Source organism: Drosophila melanogaster, chromosome 2R (assembly GCF_000001215.4).
Source record: "Drosophila melanogaster chromosome 2R".
Classification (NCBI taxonomy): domain Eukaryota; kingdom Metazoa; phylum Arthropoda; class Insecta; order Diptera; family Drosophilidae; genus Drosophila; species Drosophila melanogaster.
Window position 1 is genome coordinate 9248924 of NT_033778.4, and position 15425 is coordinate 9264348.

The 15425-nt window shown below is 44.8% G+C and overlaps 3 protein-coding genes across 22 annotated transcripts in view; 1 reads left to right on the forward strand and 2 right to left on the reverse strand.

Annotated features, from left to right (window-relative positions):
• The first annotated feature begins 3097 nt into the window (after window positions 1-3097).
• On the forward strand, window positions 3098-4332 carry Tsen15 (tRNA splicing endonuclease subunit 15). Of its 2 annotated transcripts, NM_001259290.2 has the most exons (4): window positions 3098-3242; window positions 3303-3387; window positions 3439-3589; window positions 3650-4332. In NM_001259290.2, the coding sequence occupies exons 1-4, from the start codon at window positions 3240-3242 to the stop codon at window positions 3750-3752; spliced, it is 342 nt and encodes a 113-aa protein (NP_001246219.1). In that variant the 5' UTR covers window positions 3098-3239; the 3' UTR covers window positions 3753-4332. The 2 variants fall into 2 exon arrangements, with proteins under 2 accessions (NP_001246219.1, NP_724774.1); NM_165668.3 differs by having other exon boundaries at window positions 3098-4332.
• Pkn (Protein kinase N) overlaps window positions 3387-15425 on the reverse strand; it is a 32788-nt gene continuing 20749 nt past the window's right edge. For 4 of the 16 annotated variants that reach the window (NM_001259291.2, NM_001259292.2, NM_001201966.2 and 1 more), the window contains 7 exons: window positions 9917-11221; window positions 6906-7115; window positions 6166-6786; window positions 5728-6099; window positions 5558-5665; window positions 5352-5492; window positions 4913-5284 (listed from right to left, as the gene is read on the reverse strand). In NM_001259291.2, coding sequence (NP_001246220.1) covers window positions 5141-5284; window positions 5352-5492; window positions 5558-5665; window positions 5728-6099; window positions 6166-6786; window positions 6906-7115; window positions 9917-11221 — 2901 coding nt within the window. In that variant the 3' untranslated portion in view covers window positions 4913-5140. Of the gene's footprint in view, window positions 5285-5351; window positions 5493-5557; window positions 5666-5727; window positions 6100-6165; window positions 6787-6905; window positions 7116-7187; window positions 7455-8486; window positions 9138-9916; window positions 11222-15425 lie in introns of those variants that run through there. The other 12 variants (NM_176110.2, NM_176112.2, NM_001169624.1 and 9 more) reach the window with 9 other exon arrangements.
• Window positions 11355-15048, reverse strand: CG34141 (uncharacterized protein). 4 transcript variants are annotated; one of them, NM_001043069.2, is made up of 4 exons: window positions 14858-15048; window positions 13734-14111; window positions 13247-13675; window positions 11355-13190 (listed from the first exon to the last, which is right to left on the reverse strand). In NM_001043069.2, the coding sequence occupies exons 2-4, from the start codon at window positions 13956-13958 to the stop codon at window positions 11577-11579; spliced, it is 2268 nt and encodes a 755-aa protein (NP_001036534.2). In that variant the 5' UTR covers window positions 13959-14111; window positions 14858-15048; the 3' UTR covers window positions 11355-11576. The 4 variants fall into 4 exon arrangements, with proteins under 4 accessions (NP_001036534.2, NP_001286245.1, NP_001163097.1 ...); NM_001299316.1 differs by having other exon boundaries at window positions 13247-13671; window positions 13730-14111; NM_001169626.1 differs by having other exon boundaries at window positions 13734-14207.

Here is a 15425-nt window from a genome sequence, read left to right on the forward strand (position 1 = left end):
TAATCAAGACAATTACTTACTGGCTGTGCGATGGGCAGATGCAACAAATACATGGCTTACCGAATCCTCATTTCGGTAGAATGAATAATACAATATGCATAGTAAGTCACGCAAAAGGAATATTTACTTTGGCCAGCTTGGTTGGCAGCTGATTTAATAACTACACATCCAATTGTTTTAAATGAAATAATCTCCTCTTCGTTTTAATGAAATTATTGCTTTAAATAAATTCCTTGTTGTTTTGAACATATGTCAAAATAATATATTCTTTAAGTTGTAATTCAGGTTTTAGATATTCAAATATACAATAAATATTCTGAGATTTCTTAACATCGATCTCTTCGATAATATGTTATGCTCCTTATTTTGCTCAGTGCACCAAGCGGAAAACAATCGCAAGTAAATCAACTGGTTCTTAATGCCATTTGCCAGATAGCGAGCCCAGGGATAAACAAGGACTCGCACCCGATGGCCAAATTCCAGGATCTTGTCTTGTCATGCAATTATCGAGTTTTAATGAATTTTCGCGCGCAGTCAGAGGCGAAATCCATTAAAGGACTCGCGCAGACAGACACGGATGCGATGGCGGCAAGGAAGTGGAAGCGGAAGTGGCCAACTAATTACGCCAGGACACTTGGCACACAAAAAGCGGGCACCAGCAAATGCTCGAGTTAATTGCATTGCCAATGATGCGGCAAAAGCGTTTTGACGACCAAAGGGCCATTAAGTCATTAAGACGCTCAAAATGTCATTAAAGAGCGAAGCCAACACGACCACAATCTGCGCAAATCGCAGCTACAAATTATTTTGCACTACCAGATATTTAGATACAAATATTGGCTTTATACAATCATCAGCTTGTCATTGGGAGCAAAGTATGTGGTGGCAAAAAGTTCTTGAAGAGCTAGCGATCCACTTTTCGGTTGGAATAAGGGCATATTGGCATTAGCATTGGCATTCTCTGCTGGCCAAAGTTAACCACAGCTGTCGGCTTGTTGGCCCAAAACGCCCAACTAGTCGGGTCAGTGGGCAAATCCGAAGTGCCAGCTGGAAATTCCCGCTGCAAATTAAATAAGTGTCTAATTGCTGACCAGCAGCATAAAATGTGCACAATTGCAGAAGCAGCCGTGGGAACCAAGCGAAATACAAATGACACGACCCAGTAATAAATCTCAATTGATCCCGCAGGTGCAGTGGCAGTTTGGTCGATTAAAGCTCCCTCAACGACTGCATCCTGCAGCGTTCAGCGGTCAGTGCAGGCATAACAGGTGGGGAGGTGGGTGAATCCGTGGCAAATACGTTAAGTGGCAGCAACGAGCCACAACAACGACCCTTCAATTGTGGTCCATGTGGCTTTTCTGCGTTTTTGGAGGGTAAATGCTTTCGAAGAGGATAGGGAAATGCAAAAATTATATTGGGGGAAAAGGTGTACACTTTAACCTTTATAGCTTGAATCTCCAAGGAACTTCACATAGCATTTTTCTCTATATAAAAAAGTATTGGTTAAAGTGCTTATAAAAACATTGTTAATTAAAGCCGCCCAGATATAGCAATTGAATGAAAAAGTCGGGGGAATGCCGACGCATGGAACTTGGCCATAAATGCTCCAATGGGCCATTTGCCATGGAGCAATGGTTATGGCGAGAATAAAACCCAGCCAGTGCAAGTAATGTTGTGCCCAACTCCCGGACTCAAGCCACTTCCGTCCAGTGGTCAATGGCCAATGGCAGGACAAACTTTGGCCAGTAAACAGCATTAAGTAACCTCACGCACAGCGGGGTTGGTATGAGTATGAGTATGAGTCTGTGTGTGTGTGTGTTATAGTAGCAACTGCCTTCGGTGTCCTTGTCGTCCCAGTGTAATTGCCTCGGATGACTTGCCCCCTTTCGCTCCAGCTACCACTACCACTCCCGCTGCCGCCTCTCCTGACCAACTGGCATTGACAAGCTCCATAATGGCCATTCACCGCAACATCTGGTTTACGTTGCCAGTTTGCGATGGCTTCGCCTCGCTGGGAGTCGCAGCAACTTTGCTTCCTCGCATTGATTCCCAGGTACACACTGCCCCCTATCGAGCAGCCTAATTGAATATCCTTGGCATCCTGGCAAAACTTCGGACCAAGCTCCGTTCCAACTGCAGTCGAAACTCGCTAAGTTGAATGGAATTATTTTTGTAGCTAAAGTTTTTCAGAGACATTATGCAGTTTATGGGTTACAATACCACAATATCAAATCAACTGGATTAAAAGTTGGCTTTAGGTGTATTAAATTCTCAAAATTAACTCTATTTTTATATGTGTGGTATCTAAGATCAACATATAATAATTTTATTTCTATTCTTGTAGCAAAAAGGTAGAAACATTAAAAACTGTTCAGTATTTTGGCACATCTGTATTTGTGACCTAAACATTAATAATTAAGAAAATCAATCTACATTTCTTAAGCTTAAAACTACTATTTACAAATACTCAAATTTTTTGTCAGCAGAGTTCTACTGTATTTTGCATGTTGCTGCGGACGACTGTTTTCCATATTTCAGTAAGCATAAGTTGCTTATCGCAGACGCCCATTGATATGCGCATGTGGAAATCCCTTGGATGCGGCTGCCAAACCCTTATCACTGAGACCAGACGTATAGGGACTGGGGAAACTCCGGAGAGCTGGGAAAATGCCTTGGAAACTGCCCCACATGCATATCCTGCTGCCCCTTCTCCGGCCAACTGCATCTACTTAGCATAATTTGTTGCCTCTCTCTTGTCTTCGCTCATAGAGCTTGGAGTTGTGGATCCTTGGGGTTGGGCGTTTCTGGCTGTCGAGGAATCAAGTTGCGCTGCCAGTTTGTCTAGACAAAGACAATGTCTGCATACTAAGATTATGTTTTGATAGGACATTTAGCAGATGGGCAATTTGTACCTTCTTTAGATTCAAAGTATTAAAATGGTTGCTTTCTTCAATGTCATTTAAATTCTTTTATTTTTTATATAATTTTGCTTCTTCATGTTCAAATATATTAAAATTGCGCCAACGTTCAAACGTTTTGAGCCTTTCCAGCACTAGTAACATTACGATAAGATTGCGCGCAGTTGGCAGCCCTTCGCAACAGCTGTTGTGAATCTGGCACAGAACATAAGTTTTGATCAAAAGTTATTGTTATTAAAATTTAAAGTTTTAAATTACATCAATTAATATACTTACTCTCAAAAATAGCGTCACCTTAGAACATTCACTGTTTTCTCGGCCATGGTAAGGCAATATCCCATCGCCGGCTGCTCTCAAACTGTAATGTATTCGCTTGACTTCCAGCTGGAACTCAATGACTTCACAACTGTAAGCCCCGATGATTTGACCGCCGCTTTGGGTTTTCAAATATACAACGATTTAAAAAATGGTAATTCAAGCATATTTAATTCTCAATTTAATATTTATTATTATGCATTAGAGGAAGAAAGCGCCGAATTCCAACCCAACTATGATCCAAATCTGAAAGTGTTTTATTTGATGAAAAATGATGATGTTTATATTCCTGTGCTGCACACAAAGGCAATCGACTTTAGAATTGTAAAATCTTTACACAAAAAGCTTAAAAAACGGTGCGTATTAAATGTTATGAAAATAATATTTATGTTTTTAACCACTTTATTCCCTATCAGCAACATATTTTTAGCCGTTGTGGACAATACCGCCAATATTTTGTATTACCAAATGAGCGAAGGTCTCAGCGAAAACCAGTCGACAAAAACAGCAGTTAAATAATAGCGATAGATACATTTATTTAAAATCATATCATAAATATAAATTACAGTCGCAACTTGAAACTAAACAATGTGATTGGATGTGCACCAATCCGACTTTACAGATTTAAAATTAAATCGATGATTATAGCCGCAAGTTGTGAGCATAATCATAATAAAAATGACAATAGAAGATCTGCATTGTTTATACTCGTTTCGATTCGCATGAGGTGTGCAAAATCGTTATCATAATTGTAATTATCAATAATTATCTTCACATAATGATAGCTTAGACTACGTTTCAATAATCGATTATTACAAGCTTAAATCGAACTAAAAGTTACATTAAATACAACATAGATCTTAGAAGTACAACAATCCGATTGCATGCCATCCATCAACGGAATTTCCAAATTCTATCCCGTCGAGCGGTTATTTGTTTTCTGATCCTCATATCTGGTTTAAAGCACACCGCGCATGCAAAACAAATTGTTTACAATCATCGATCTAGCGTCGAATAAAAATGCTCAAAGCAATACAGTTTTCTTGTATAATAGTTATAATAATAATAAATAACAAATGTTTGCGTGTGTATATGACGTAAAAAATATGTTTAAATTATAACACAACTCGGGCAATGGGCTGGGGAGTTGATAAAACGCGGCAAAAGGCAATTTACAGGGCTTACATGTTAAAACTGTAAATATTTCACTTTCTCTCACTTTACTAGATAAATATGTATGTTTGTATGTCGTATAGAAGATGAGCTCGTTTAGCAAGACGATTCCTGGGATGTGCATGCAATATATGTATAAAATATATCTTTGTTCTTGTATGTTGATTATGAAAATAGGTTGCAATGACTGCTCTGGGGTGTAGACATACACTTCTCATCTATAAAATCTATTTGTATCCGGTCTTAAAAAACGGTTTCCAAAACTACAACTTGGCGTATAAGGCTTTCCTAGGGTTTGTCAGACTATTCAATGCGTTCTCGTGTTTGGAAAAGGAAACAACTCTATATGCTGTACAATGCAACGACAATGTGGGATGATTTCTGGGTACACTGTATGCTAAACCGGTTGCATGGATGATTGACAAATGCTTGCTTTTCCACAACATGGACAACTAGGTATTTTGGTTTGTGTTGGTCTCTCGGCCAGTGAGCAACAATCAAAAGTTCTCTCGTTAGTAGATGTATTTTCTATATAGATATAGTTTATAAATATATATGTCCTGTATCTGTATTATCATGCTGTCTTCATGTATAAATATTGAACTCACATCGACTACTAAGCCAAGTAAAATTACTCGAAACCAATTTCGTACACAAGTAAAAGCAAAAGCAGGCCATAGGCTATAAGGATCGGGCTAGGCCCGTTAGTAAATCCTTGAACTAAGAATGAGCTTCTAACACCATTCGGCCGTGTATGAAAAGTCCTGGAAGAGCAACTGCTCCTCCTCGGTCAAGTGTCGCGGCTCCTTCGGTGGCGTAAGCTGAGCCTTCTCCGACGTGAACTCCTCGTCAAAGTTTGACACATCCTCCAAGTGGTTCTGCAAGGCAGTTAAAAACAATGTTAAAATATGCAACCTTATAAATGAAGTGTGCAAGTTAACTTACAATTGTCGGCACAAATGGTGGTTTAACCTTTCGCAGGAGCAGGTCATCCCACACAATTGACCGGAAGAATGCCTGTTTCTTAACATCCTCCGCATCCCGTTCCGAAGATCCCAGACGTCTCTCTGGATTCTTGCGCAAAAGCTGCCAAAAAAATTTGTAAATTAGTTCTCCTTTCGAATAGTTACTTTTGCAATCAATCAGCTTACCCTACGCATCACGGCTATGGCCTCCAGCGATAGGAAGCGCGGATAGCGCACCTCATCGTTGACAATTGAATCGAATACTTCCTCCTCATCGTCACCAGGGAATGGGGACTGTAAACATTAATTATTATGATTATGAACTGCATTTTTAAAGCTTGTTCCATTCGACATACCTCACCAACCAACATCTCAAAGATCAACACACCCAAGCCCCACCAATCCACAGCTCGTGTGTAGGAAGTTTCCGTGAGCACTTCCGGTGCCAGAAACTCGGGCGTACCACAGAAAGTGCCCGTGCGATCACCAAAGCCCATGCCCTCCTTGCACAAACCAAAGTCCGCAATTTTCACATATCCTTCCGTGTCCAAAAGCAAATTGTCCAGCTTCAGGTCCCGGTAGATGATCTTGTTCTCGTGCAGGTACTGCAGGCCCAGAACCACACAAGCGGCGTAGAAAACGGCTCTCGGCTCTAGGAACACGTCCGTGTGGATGTGCATCATCAAATCTCCGCCAGCAGCGTATTCCATCACAAAGCATACGTGTTGCTAGCACGATGAAAATGTAAACAGATTATTATTCAATTTCTAACTCCTCAGCTTATCTCTACTTACCTCAGTCTGGAAGCACGAATACAAGTTAACTAAGAACGGATGGCGCATGGCGTTGGCCACCTCGAAGATGCGCTTTTCGCTAAGCAGGGACTCCACTTCGTCGCGGGCAATGATGTCTCCCTTCTTCAGTGCCTTAATAGCGTAGTACTGGTTGTTGCTTCGCAATTGGGACAGAATCACCTTGCCAAAGTGGCCGCGACCAAGAACGCTTAGCAAACGGAAGTTGTCCATTGACAACATGCCCGCATTGGGTGGCTGCTTGCCAGCACGTCCAGTCTCGAGTCCTCCAGATTCACGATACTGCAGTCCACGGGCCACATTCCGGCGCTGCTGCTGCTGCTGTTGATTGGAGTTGCTGGTGGTGGAGGAGCTGGGTGAGTAAACAGATGCTGCAGCTGCCGCCTTGGCCACATTCAGCTCATACTGGTTAGCGTAGATGGGCTGCTGCTGCGGAGGCTGCTTCTCTTGCCTTTGGGCGGGCTGCGGGAACTGCGGCGCTCCGGCTGCGGCGCTGTTTCCGTAAATAGTAGGAGTAGCTGGCTCCTGGATGATGGGCGATGACTGCTGCGCATACTGCTGCTGGCTACTGCCCACGTAAAGCTTCCCCAACTGTGGTATAACCTAGAGTGCACAGAAAGATAAACTTTAGTCATCAAGGAAAGTAGCGTTAGGTGTACATTTATTAGTGGCTACAACTTGAGAGCTTGGTGAATCCATTCACTTAAATCCCTGGCGATTACCTGCTGGACCTGGTCTGCTGTTTCTAACTTTTCAACTGTCTCGGGGAGAATACTTTCGACACAAGCCTCGGATACTTTGGCAGACTGCGCTTCTGCCACCGGCTTAATCTCCGGCTGTGAATCCGGCTCGGCTACCTCCTCGATCAGGCAACTGGTCGTCCGGCTGGCATTGATCGGTTCGAGGGTTATATGTACAAGACTAATACGGGCCTGCAAGAGGATGGTTCTTCATAGTATGGTAGATTGATCGGGGATTTGATTGAACCCAAGAAACACACATACAGCAGGAGGTACAGGATTGGATGCGCATGGACACACTAACAGTTGGTTGATGGTTCGCGCGGGCGACAAATCGAGGTAATGGAGCTGATTATGAGTGCGCTGCTGCTGCTGTTGGAGTTGGACCGCAAACATCTGCCTCAAGACTTGGCCGAGCGCATGGAAGGTTGGCACAATCATAACTTTTCTACATTGCGATCGATACCGATACGGATACGACACTTAGGCGGGATGGCCAACACCGCGCCGACCAACTGAAGGCGAACAAGTGCCAAAGTCATGACCAGAGGCCAAGCATTTGCGTCGTTGTTTTGGGTCTAAAAATGACCAGCCGAAAGGAAAATGTGACAACAGCGCACATAACGATGAGTACACAGCTGGGACACACATAGATACAAAGGTAAGCGAACACACAGGGACAAACATCTTCGATGAAAATGAAAATGGAAATGGAAATGGGGAACACTGACGTTGCAACGTGAGAGGGAGGGCAAAACGAAAGGTGGGCGTGGGTGAGAAAAAATAAAACATTTCCCGAACATTGGCACGTGAAGTGGCGCACTTTCGGGTGCCTCCTAAAGACCCAATTCTCCCAAGACATATCCCCTTTACTTTCCTCTGATCTTTTCGCTGTCATTCGCCAGAAGCGCGTCTATTTAAAGAGTTTAAAATTGTCACTTCTAGCTTTTATTTCGCGTCGATCATATTGGTTCCTTTTCAAATAAGTGGGAAATTGTAAGTCTAAAACAAATTCTTATGCTCTCAAGTTGCTTATTATTGGAAAATATGTTATTTAAACATTTAAAAACGCTATATTTACGTTAAATTAAGCTGTGCAGCTTACATCTGTGCCATTAAGATTGCCATTTTAAAGCTCTTCCTTTCAATAGGAACTATGTTTAACTACATCAAACTATTAAACACTGTTAATTAAATGGTTAGTCACATTCATAGCTAAACTTTTAGTTAGTTCCACTACGACTAGGTTAGTTTTTTGGGATGCTTGTGAACGCTCATTGATTACAGTGCGAATGTGTGTGTTTATGAGTCAAATGTTTATACACAATTTTTGGGGCTTCAAATGTTTTTCTTTTTTTTTTGGCCAGAGCCAAACCAAAAACATACACACATTTAAAGAAGAAACAGGTAAAACCCAACGCGTAATAAAAACAAAACAAACATGTAAGAAATCAAAAGGAAAATAAGGTTAGTGAAATTAAAACATAAAAAGAAAATAAATCAGAAATTGGAGAAACAGAAATTAAACCGGAAACCAAACCAGGAAATGAAAAACCTCCTAACCTCCACACAGAAACGATCGCCGGCACTGGAACTGTGGCTGGAGTGCAGCCTGGTGCCCAGGTTTTCGTTGCTACCACGATACAGATACTCGTCGTCGTCCTCGGGATACTCGACTAGTGGCGATGGTGGCACCGAACGGTCCTCCTCCCGACCACCCAGGAGCACCACGGGCGGCAGGATTAGGACCGGACGGTGCAGCTGCTGTTCCACAGCGGACGGTGGTTCGGGATTCGTCGGTTTCTGGGCGGGATGTGGTGGCTGCGGCTGCAACTGAAATTCGTTGTGGTTTGGGCTTTGGCTTTGGCAAGGGCGGGCATTTAAGCTTGGCATGATCTGATTGCTGGCAAGCGGTGGGAACGTCGGCGTTTGGTTGGCAAGGGTGGGTGATGTCTGCTCCGCGGGCTCTCTCTGTTTCACGCACAGGTCCAGGATCGCCTGGCGCTGCGCCTCCTGAAACTGCTGCAGACGCAGCTGCTCCTGGCGCTGGCGCTGCTGCAGTGCCTGCTGCTCAGTCTGTTGCTGCTGCAGCAGCAGATTCTCCAGCGCGCCGGCATCCAGCGCCATCTTCTGCTCCTTCAGCAGGCGACGCAGCGTGGTGGGACGTGAGTCCAGGTCCGACAGGAAATCGAATTCGTGCAGGGCATCCTGCAGCTGTCGGCGATTAACGAAATCATGACGATACGGAACGGAAAACGGAAACCGAGACGGGCACACAAACACACAGATACAGAGAGAGAGAGATATAGATAGAGAACATGATGACGATGGGCCACAAAAAGAAGAATATGGGCAGATGAATAAAGAAGGCGATAGGATTATCAAAGCAAGGAAGGGAAAGACTTTTCTTGAAGAAAGCGAGTGGAGGATAAAGAGAAAGAGTGAACGATAATGACGATGAATTATGTGAAAACTCAAAGGCAGAGAAGGCATAAACTACTTTGAATTTTGAAATAAAATAAGTTCACTTTTCATAGATTTCGAAAATTTAAGAAGATAAGTCAAATAATTTATCTGATTTAAAGTTATTCGAAATTTTTTCTTAATATTTCATATTTCATTAGATTTACTTTTTAACTATCTCGTATTTCAAACTCAAGTTCGTAAAACTTTCTGCCAATTATGCGAACATTCATGATTCTGTATGAAGTGCGGCTACCGTTCCAAATGTACAGATTAGAGAGATACTTAATGCAAAACCAACACCAAAATTTCATAATGTGATGACTGTACAGATTGAGTGCTTGTGTGTGCATAAGTGGGTGGGTGGTGAATAAGTACATGAGAGAGTGGGCGGAGGAGCAGTGGCAGGCACAACGATCAAACCAGCTACGGGTACACAGCTAAGTAGTACATACGCAGATCTTTATACAGGGTCGGTCAAATACTGAACTGTACACGGATCGCATTGTAAAATAAATTAGCAAACTTACCTCCTGATCCAATATCGGAGTGGTGGATGTCGCCTTGAGCACAGGTGGTGGCGGTGGCGCCGTTGTAGGCGCCGCAGTCCGTCCGCCTTGGATCACCTGTCCTTTACTGGCACCCGGCATCTGTAAGCTGAGCGTATTGGGCCGACCAGCTGCTCCGGTGGCCACGGGTGGCGATTCCGGGGGCAGCACACTAATTCCCTGCATGTGCATGGACAGGGGTCGCATTCCGCTCAGACCACTGGCCGCCGGATCCGGGTATTCACCTGGCGTCTCCACGTGTTCATTAATTCCTGCATCGGGATCGAATTCCAAGTTCTGTGCCTGCTCTCCGGGCGTGTAGGGCTCCGGTTCCACCAGTGCGTCGGATGAGGGAGTCCTCGAAATCGGAGACTCAGAGTCGCGAGACCCACCAACCACCATAGGCGAGCTACCGGTTAGAGAAGATCCTGATCCTGCCGATCCCATGTGCACATGGTTAGGAGCATTCCGCTTAAGCAGGCGGCCCCATGTGGCCACATTAATGTTCATCTGCTTGGCCCGCGAGATGTTCTTCGCTTGCTGCCTGTTGAAGATCATACGCTGGCGCCTCAGCTTTGGCTTCTGTGAAATCATGGGGTTCAAGAACTTGACCTCCGCAAATAGCAGACCTTGTGGCTCCAGCTGCAATGCCATGCCATGTCGTACATCGTCGATGAACTCTTCAAGGCGCAGCACCTTTACGGCGCACAGGGATCGCCAGTCGCGCCAGTAAACTCCAATCTCCAGTTCGCGCGACCGGTCTAGATCGATGGAGAAGCGCTGATCCCAGGCCTGCTGCGAGCATTGCTTCCACGATGTCTGGCCAACGGTGATATTGTCCAGCTTGATGACCGCCATGATCTCAATGGACGTCTCATCCTTTACCGAATAGCTCTTTGAACTGCTGCGCGACGTGACGCCCTTGACGAAGCTTCGTAAATCACCCGGACTTGAGTTGTTGTCCTTGTCCCTCCTCGATCTACCGGGCACATCTTCCAGCAAATCTTGACAGCCCAGCAAGCGAACCTCCAGTTTTCCGGTGACACTGGCACAGCGTCCAAGCGAGGATACCGACTGGTACGGCTTTCCGCCGAGTATGCCCGCTTGTCCGGACTGCAGTGACGTGTAGGTGACCGGAGCTGGGGAGGTCGATAGCTGGACGATCTGCAGCTCCGTTTTTAATTGCTGGGCGGCGGGCGAATCGGCGGGCAGCTCCTGGCGTCGTAAATCCAAGGAGTAGCGCAAGAGATCTAGTTTTCGCGACGATTCCGACAAACGTCCATGGGCCTGTTTCAAAATATAACGAATTAATAATAATTTCATTTCATCTGGCACAATACCAAATAATTTTTTACCCTATAAAACATACATAATTTAAAATAAGTTCTTTCTTCATTCGCCGAAATAAATAAATACATTTCTAGTTAAAACTATTGCTTTATTTTATTACAACATTAAATTGATTCAGCGCACAAATTGTGTTTTGCGTGAGGAACATTCGCTTACATGGCTTACAACTAATCGGAAATAAAGTTGGATTTAGGTTCGGTTTTGGGTGTTGGGTTAATAGGGAGCGTATCAATCTGAAAAGCAGTGTGTTAAATGCAAGCCTAAGACAAAGAAAAGTAAGCCCGGTATGATTTTATAGCTGTGGACGTCTTAATAAGGGCTTCTCGCCTAGTGAGAAGGCTCTTCCGCGCAGCTGAAACCTCTCGGCCAGCCAACGCTGACAGCTTTCGCATTGACAATTCGGATTCTTGGTGGGTCCCACATGATGGCCGGGTTTTCTCATGGCCACAACGTTGCCGAAGCGACGCGCCTTCTCCAAATGCTCGTGGGTGTACCCGGAAACGGAAGTGGATGCTTCACTTGCAAGACTTGGACTGTCGCGTGAGATTTCAAAACGTCGCACTGCAATTGGCGAAGGCGTCACTGTAGTTCCAAAAGTACTAGCAGAGGTGGTGCTTGGCGGCGCCTCACTGCCACAACGCACCACGGTGGTCGCAGCAGACAAGAGTTGTGGCGAACTGCGCTCGGAAGAGGGTGATCCGGAAGCAACCTGGACGCTCAGATTATCGCGGGCTTCGCTCTTCCATCGAAAACTCGGGTGGAGCATACGAAACGGATCCGTAGTAGCGGACCCAGCGGGTTGAACAGGTGCAGTGGCTGGCGGAGTGGGTTGTGCTACCACGCCGGGACCACCGGAGGGTCCAAAGAACTGCAGAAAACCAGGCCGGTTACGAGGAAAGTGCGAGATCTGCTGCAATTGCGACTGCCTTCCCGGATAGGTATTGAATCCATTGGTATCGGAGAAGCCATCCGACTCCGAGGGTATGGTATCGTTTCGCTGGAAGGAACTTCGTTGCGACTGCACCTCCGTGATTGTCTGCAGAGCATGAGGGGATGGTGCTCCCCCCAGATGGGTTTGTGCGTGACCCTGGTCCAATGAGTGCTGACGGGACCATAGGCGCTCCATCTGGCTTATCCGCAGGCGATCAAGCGAGTTTTCATAGTCAAAGCTATCGGATTTGGTTAAGCCAAAAGATGCTATTGGTGTATCTAGATCGTCTGTATCCTTCCACGATGAATCCACACAATCTGTTCCTCCCACGGCACTGGAAATGCTGCTGCAGGTGGCATCCCTTGGCATCGTTGACCTCGAGGAGTTCGGGTATGTGCTGCTGATGGTCTCATCGCTGGGCTGGCGCATGTATTTCTGACGTAGATTGGCCAACTTGGCCGCCCGCTGATCACCAATGTGTTTGCGGAAAAGCAATTGCTTGGACTCGCACACTTCCTCGGCTGTGCTGCACTTTGTAATGGCATGCCCCAAATTTAGATTGCCTTGCTGCTGCTGGTTCCCCACTTTGTTTTTCCCATGATTCTGAGCCAAACGCCTGGGCATAGCTCCCCCAGAGATTCTTTGATGGCGCAATAGCATCTGCTCATTGTCCAGCACGGTTTGAGGGGTGGAATTCGAGTCCAGTTCGTATCGCTTGCTACCAGCCAGCTCGGAGTCGGAGGAGCTAGAGGGCTCCTCATCTGCATGCCTCTCATCATCGGCTTCCTCCTCCTCATCACCCTCTGAACCAGTGCAGTAGACATCGATGTGAACAGTGCGGTGTTTCTTCTCGCCCAAATTGGGTATTTTAGGAGCTGTTCCTTGGCTTATATTGCCAGCTAGCGGTGGAATTCTCGACATCGATGCCGACTTAAATGTAGACGAAGGTGTTGTGGGCGTGGGCGAATAGGTTGGCTGAAAATTGCAATTAGTTAGAAAGTTAAAAATCAATTATGAATTTGAAACCGCACCGCATAGGTGTTAGCCTCCTCCGCTTGTCGCTTGCTGGCAAAATTCATCAGTGCTTCGGTGGTGGCCCTTCGTTGCTCGTAAGCTGGACGTCTCCTGGCTGGCTGCTCCTCCGTGTCGCTTGTCTGGGAGAAGGCATCCTTTAGCTGCTGTGCTCGCACTTTGCTGTGATAAACAAAGGGCTCATTCACTGACCCGGTTCCCGCCTCTTGAGGCAAGAAATCTGCCACCGCGGACACCATAATGTTGCAGGTGCTCCGGCAGCGGGTTCCACACACTTGGGCAGTGGCTCCCAGAGGAGCAGCACAATCAGTGGGCTCAGGTGGTTTGTTAAGAGCCCTCGAAGCATGTGGGCTGCCAAATGCCGAGTCCGCATTGGTGGTGGCCGAGGAGTTTGTGGAACGGAAGCTGGTTCCCGCAGTAGCCGCTGTCTGTAGAGGATTTTAAGGATATAAATAAAGGTTGGAAGATTTTCCCGTCACAACTTGCCTTGTCGACATCCTGTTCTGTTTCTGGTTCCTCGCAGGGCGTACACCACTTGTAGACCACGCGCATCGGATGCACAGTCTCCGGAGCACTGAACTCCTTTTGCACCGTTTCGCCAGCTCGGGCAAAAGTTAGATGTGCTCGCACGGTCCACTCGGCGGTCAGTTCATGGGGCAGTGGAACCTCCTGGCCCTGAACCGCCCCCGAAGTGGGCGTGGGCGTGCTCATGACTCCCTAAACACTTGTTTTGCGGTCGTGGCATAAACACATTTTGGCTGTGGTTATGGTGCCATCGATATATTCACATAAATACACTCACGCACTATATACTACATATATATTTTTATATATATATATACGTCACACACGAAATTTATATTCCTGCTAAAAATATCGAGAAGCCGCTTTGATAGTTCTTATTGTCGACCAAACATTGAATAAATTCTATATATTAACGGCTTAAATGTTGAATTCCAACTGTTTAAAGGTAATTTTATATCAACAATTTGTGGTAACATCCCCATACATTGTTTATAATTTTTAAAACTTTTCCTTTGAATTGTATACAATTTAGGCAAATTCAAGCAATTCTTTTAGTGTTTATAATGATCTGAATTTCTCGGTTTTTTTTTCAAATCCAATTACTTTTGCTTATCGTCCTGTATTTTGTACACCACTTTTTAGTTAAATAGTTTATTTTTTGTTTTAATAAACCGTAAAATTCGTTACAGGCAGTTTGAACTATATTAATTTGGCTTTTTTGTTTTCACTATTTTTAGCTTCATTCGACAAAAACGCACACACACTATAGTCGCGGGGGTTAGCAAATGGATGGGGCGGAACGAAAACACTTTCGGTTTTTCTTAGCTTTTGTAAAATTTGTGTTTCTAAATTTATGTGATTTTATTTATAACAAGATTTATTTTTCGTTACGCCAAAATTGCAAGATGACCCCAAAAAGAATTCAGAGAAACTGAGTGCAGAGCTGAGAATTACGCAATTTCGGGTGGATAACCGCATAGAACTTGCAGCACACGCTGCGTATGCGTAATGTCAAATAGGTAATAACAAGCTCAGCCAGTGAATTCCACTTATATAGCATGTGTGCGTGCCTTTCGCGAGCTTACTTCGATTATTTCATTATTATTATTGTTATTATTATTTCATTCCACATTCAGTGGATTTTTTTTATTTAACACTAGAGACAAAGGAACACAAACGCAACGTAAGTTAAGACGCGGCAATTAAAAACTAATTATAAAATATCGGAAAAGACCAGGCGGCGTCGCACGTAGCCAACGGCGATCCAACTCAAACTGAACGCCAAGGAAAAGCTGCTTGAGAAAATTCGCTAGAGAAACGCACATGCACACGCACATTGAACAACACATTTTCCCATATGCTGGCCAGAGAACTTTGCGCTCCGTTTCTTATGACGGTTTTATACGTTTCTCGTTTTTGGCCGATTAAGCAGAGGCACAGACATATAGACGGGTTTATATATCCAATGCTTATGTACGGCAGCGTACGGCATAGTTCTAAAAATGTTTAGCAAAACGCTCCCAAATGGCCAAAAGGGCAGCGGCAGAAGTTTTGTGTTTATTGTTTAGCAGATCGTATAATAACTTCTGCGATATTCGGATGCACAGCAAGAAAAGTACAAAAAGCAGTACTATAGAAAGTTCTTGCTAACCG

What these genes read in the sequence shown, in the direction of transcription:
- Tsen15 (NM_165668.3), top strand. Translation starts at nt 3,240, where the DNA reads ATGGTAAGGCAATATCCCATCGCCGGCTGCTCTCAAACTGTAATGTAT.
- CG34141 (NM_001043069.2), bottom strand. Translation starts at nt 13,958, where the DNA reads ATGAGCACGCCCACGCCCACTTCGGGGGCGGTTCAGGGCCAGGAGGTT. An exon ending in CAGAACAGGATGTCGACAAG is followed by an intron (nt 13,676 to 13,733) that starts GCAAGTTGTGAC and finishes AATCCTCTACAG; the next exon opens with ACAGCGGCTACTGCGGGAAC. An exon ending in AGGAGGCTAACACCTATGCG is followed by an intron (nt 13,191 to 13,246) that starts GTGCGGTTTCAA and finishes TGCAATTTTCAG; the next exon opens with CCAACCTATTCGCCCACGCC.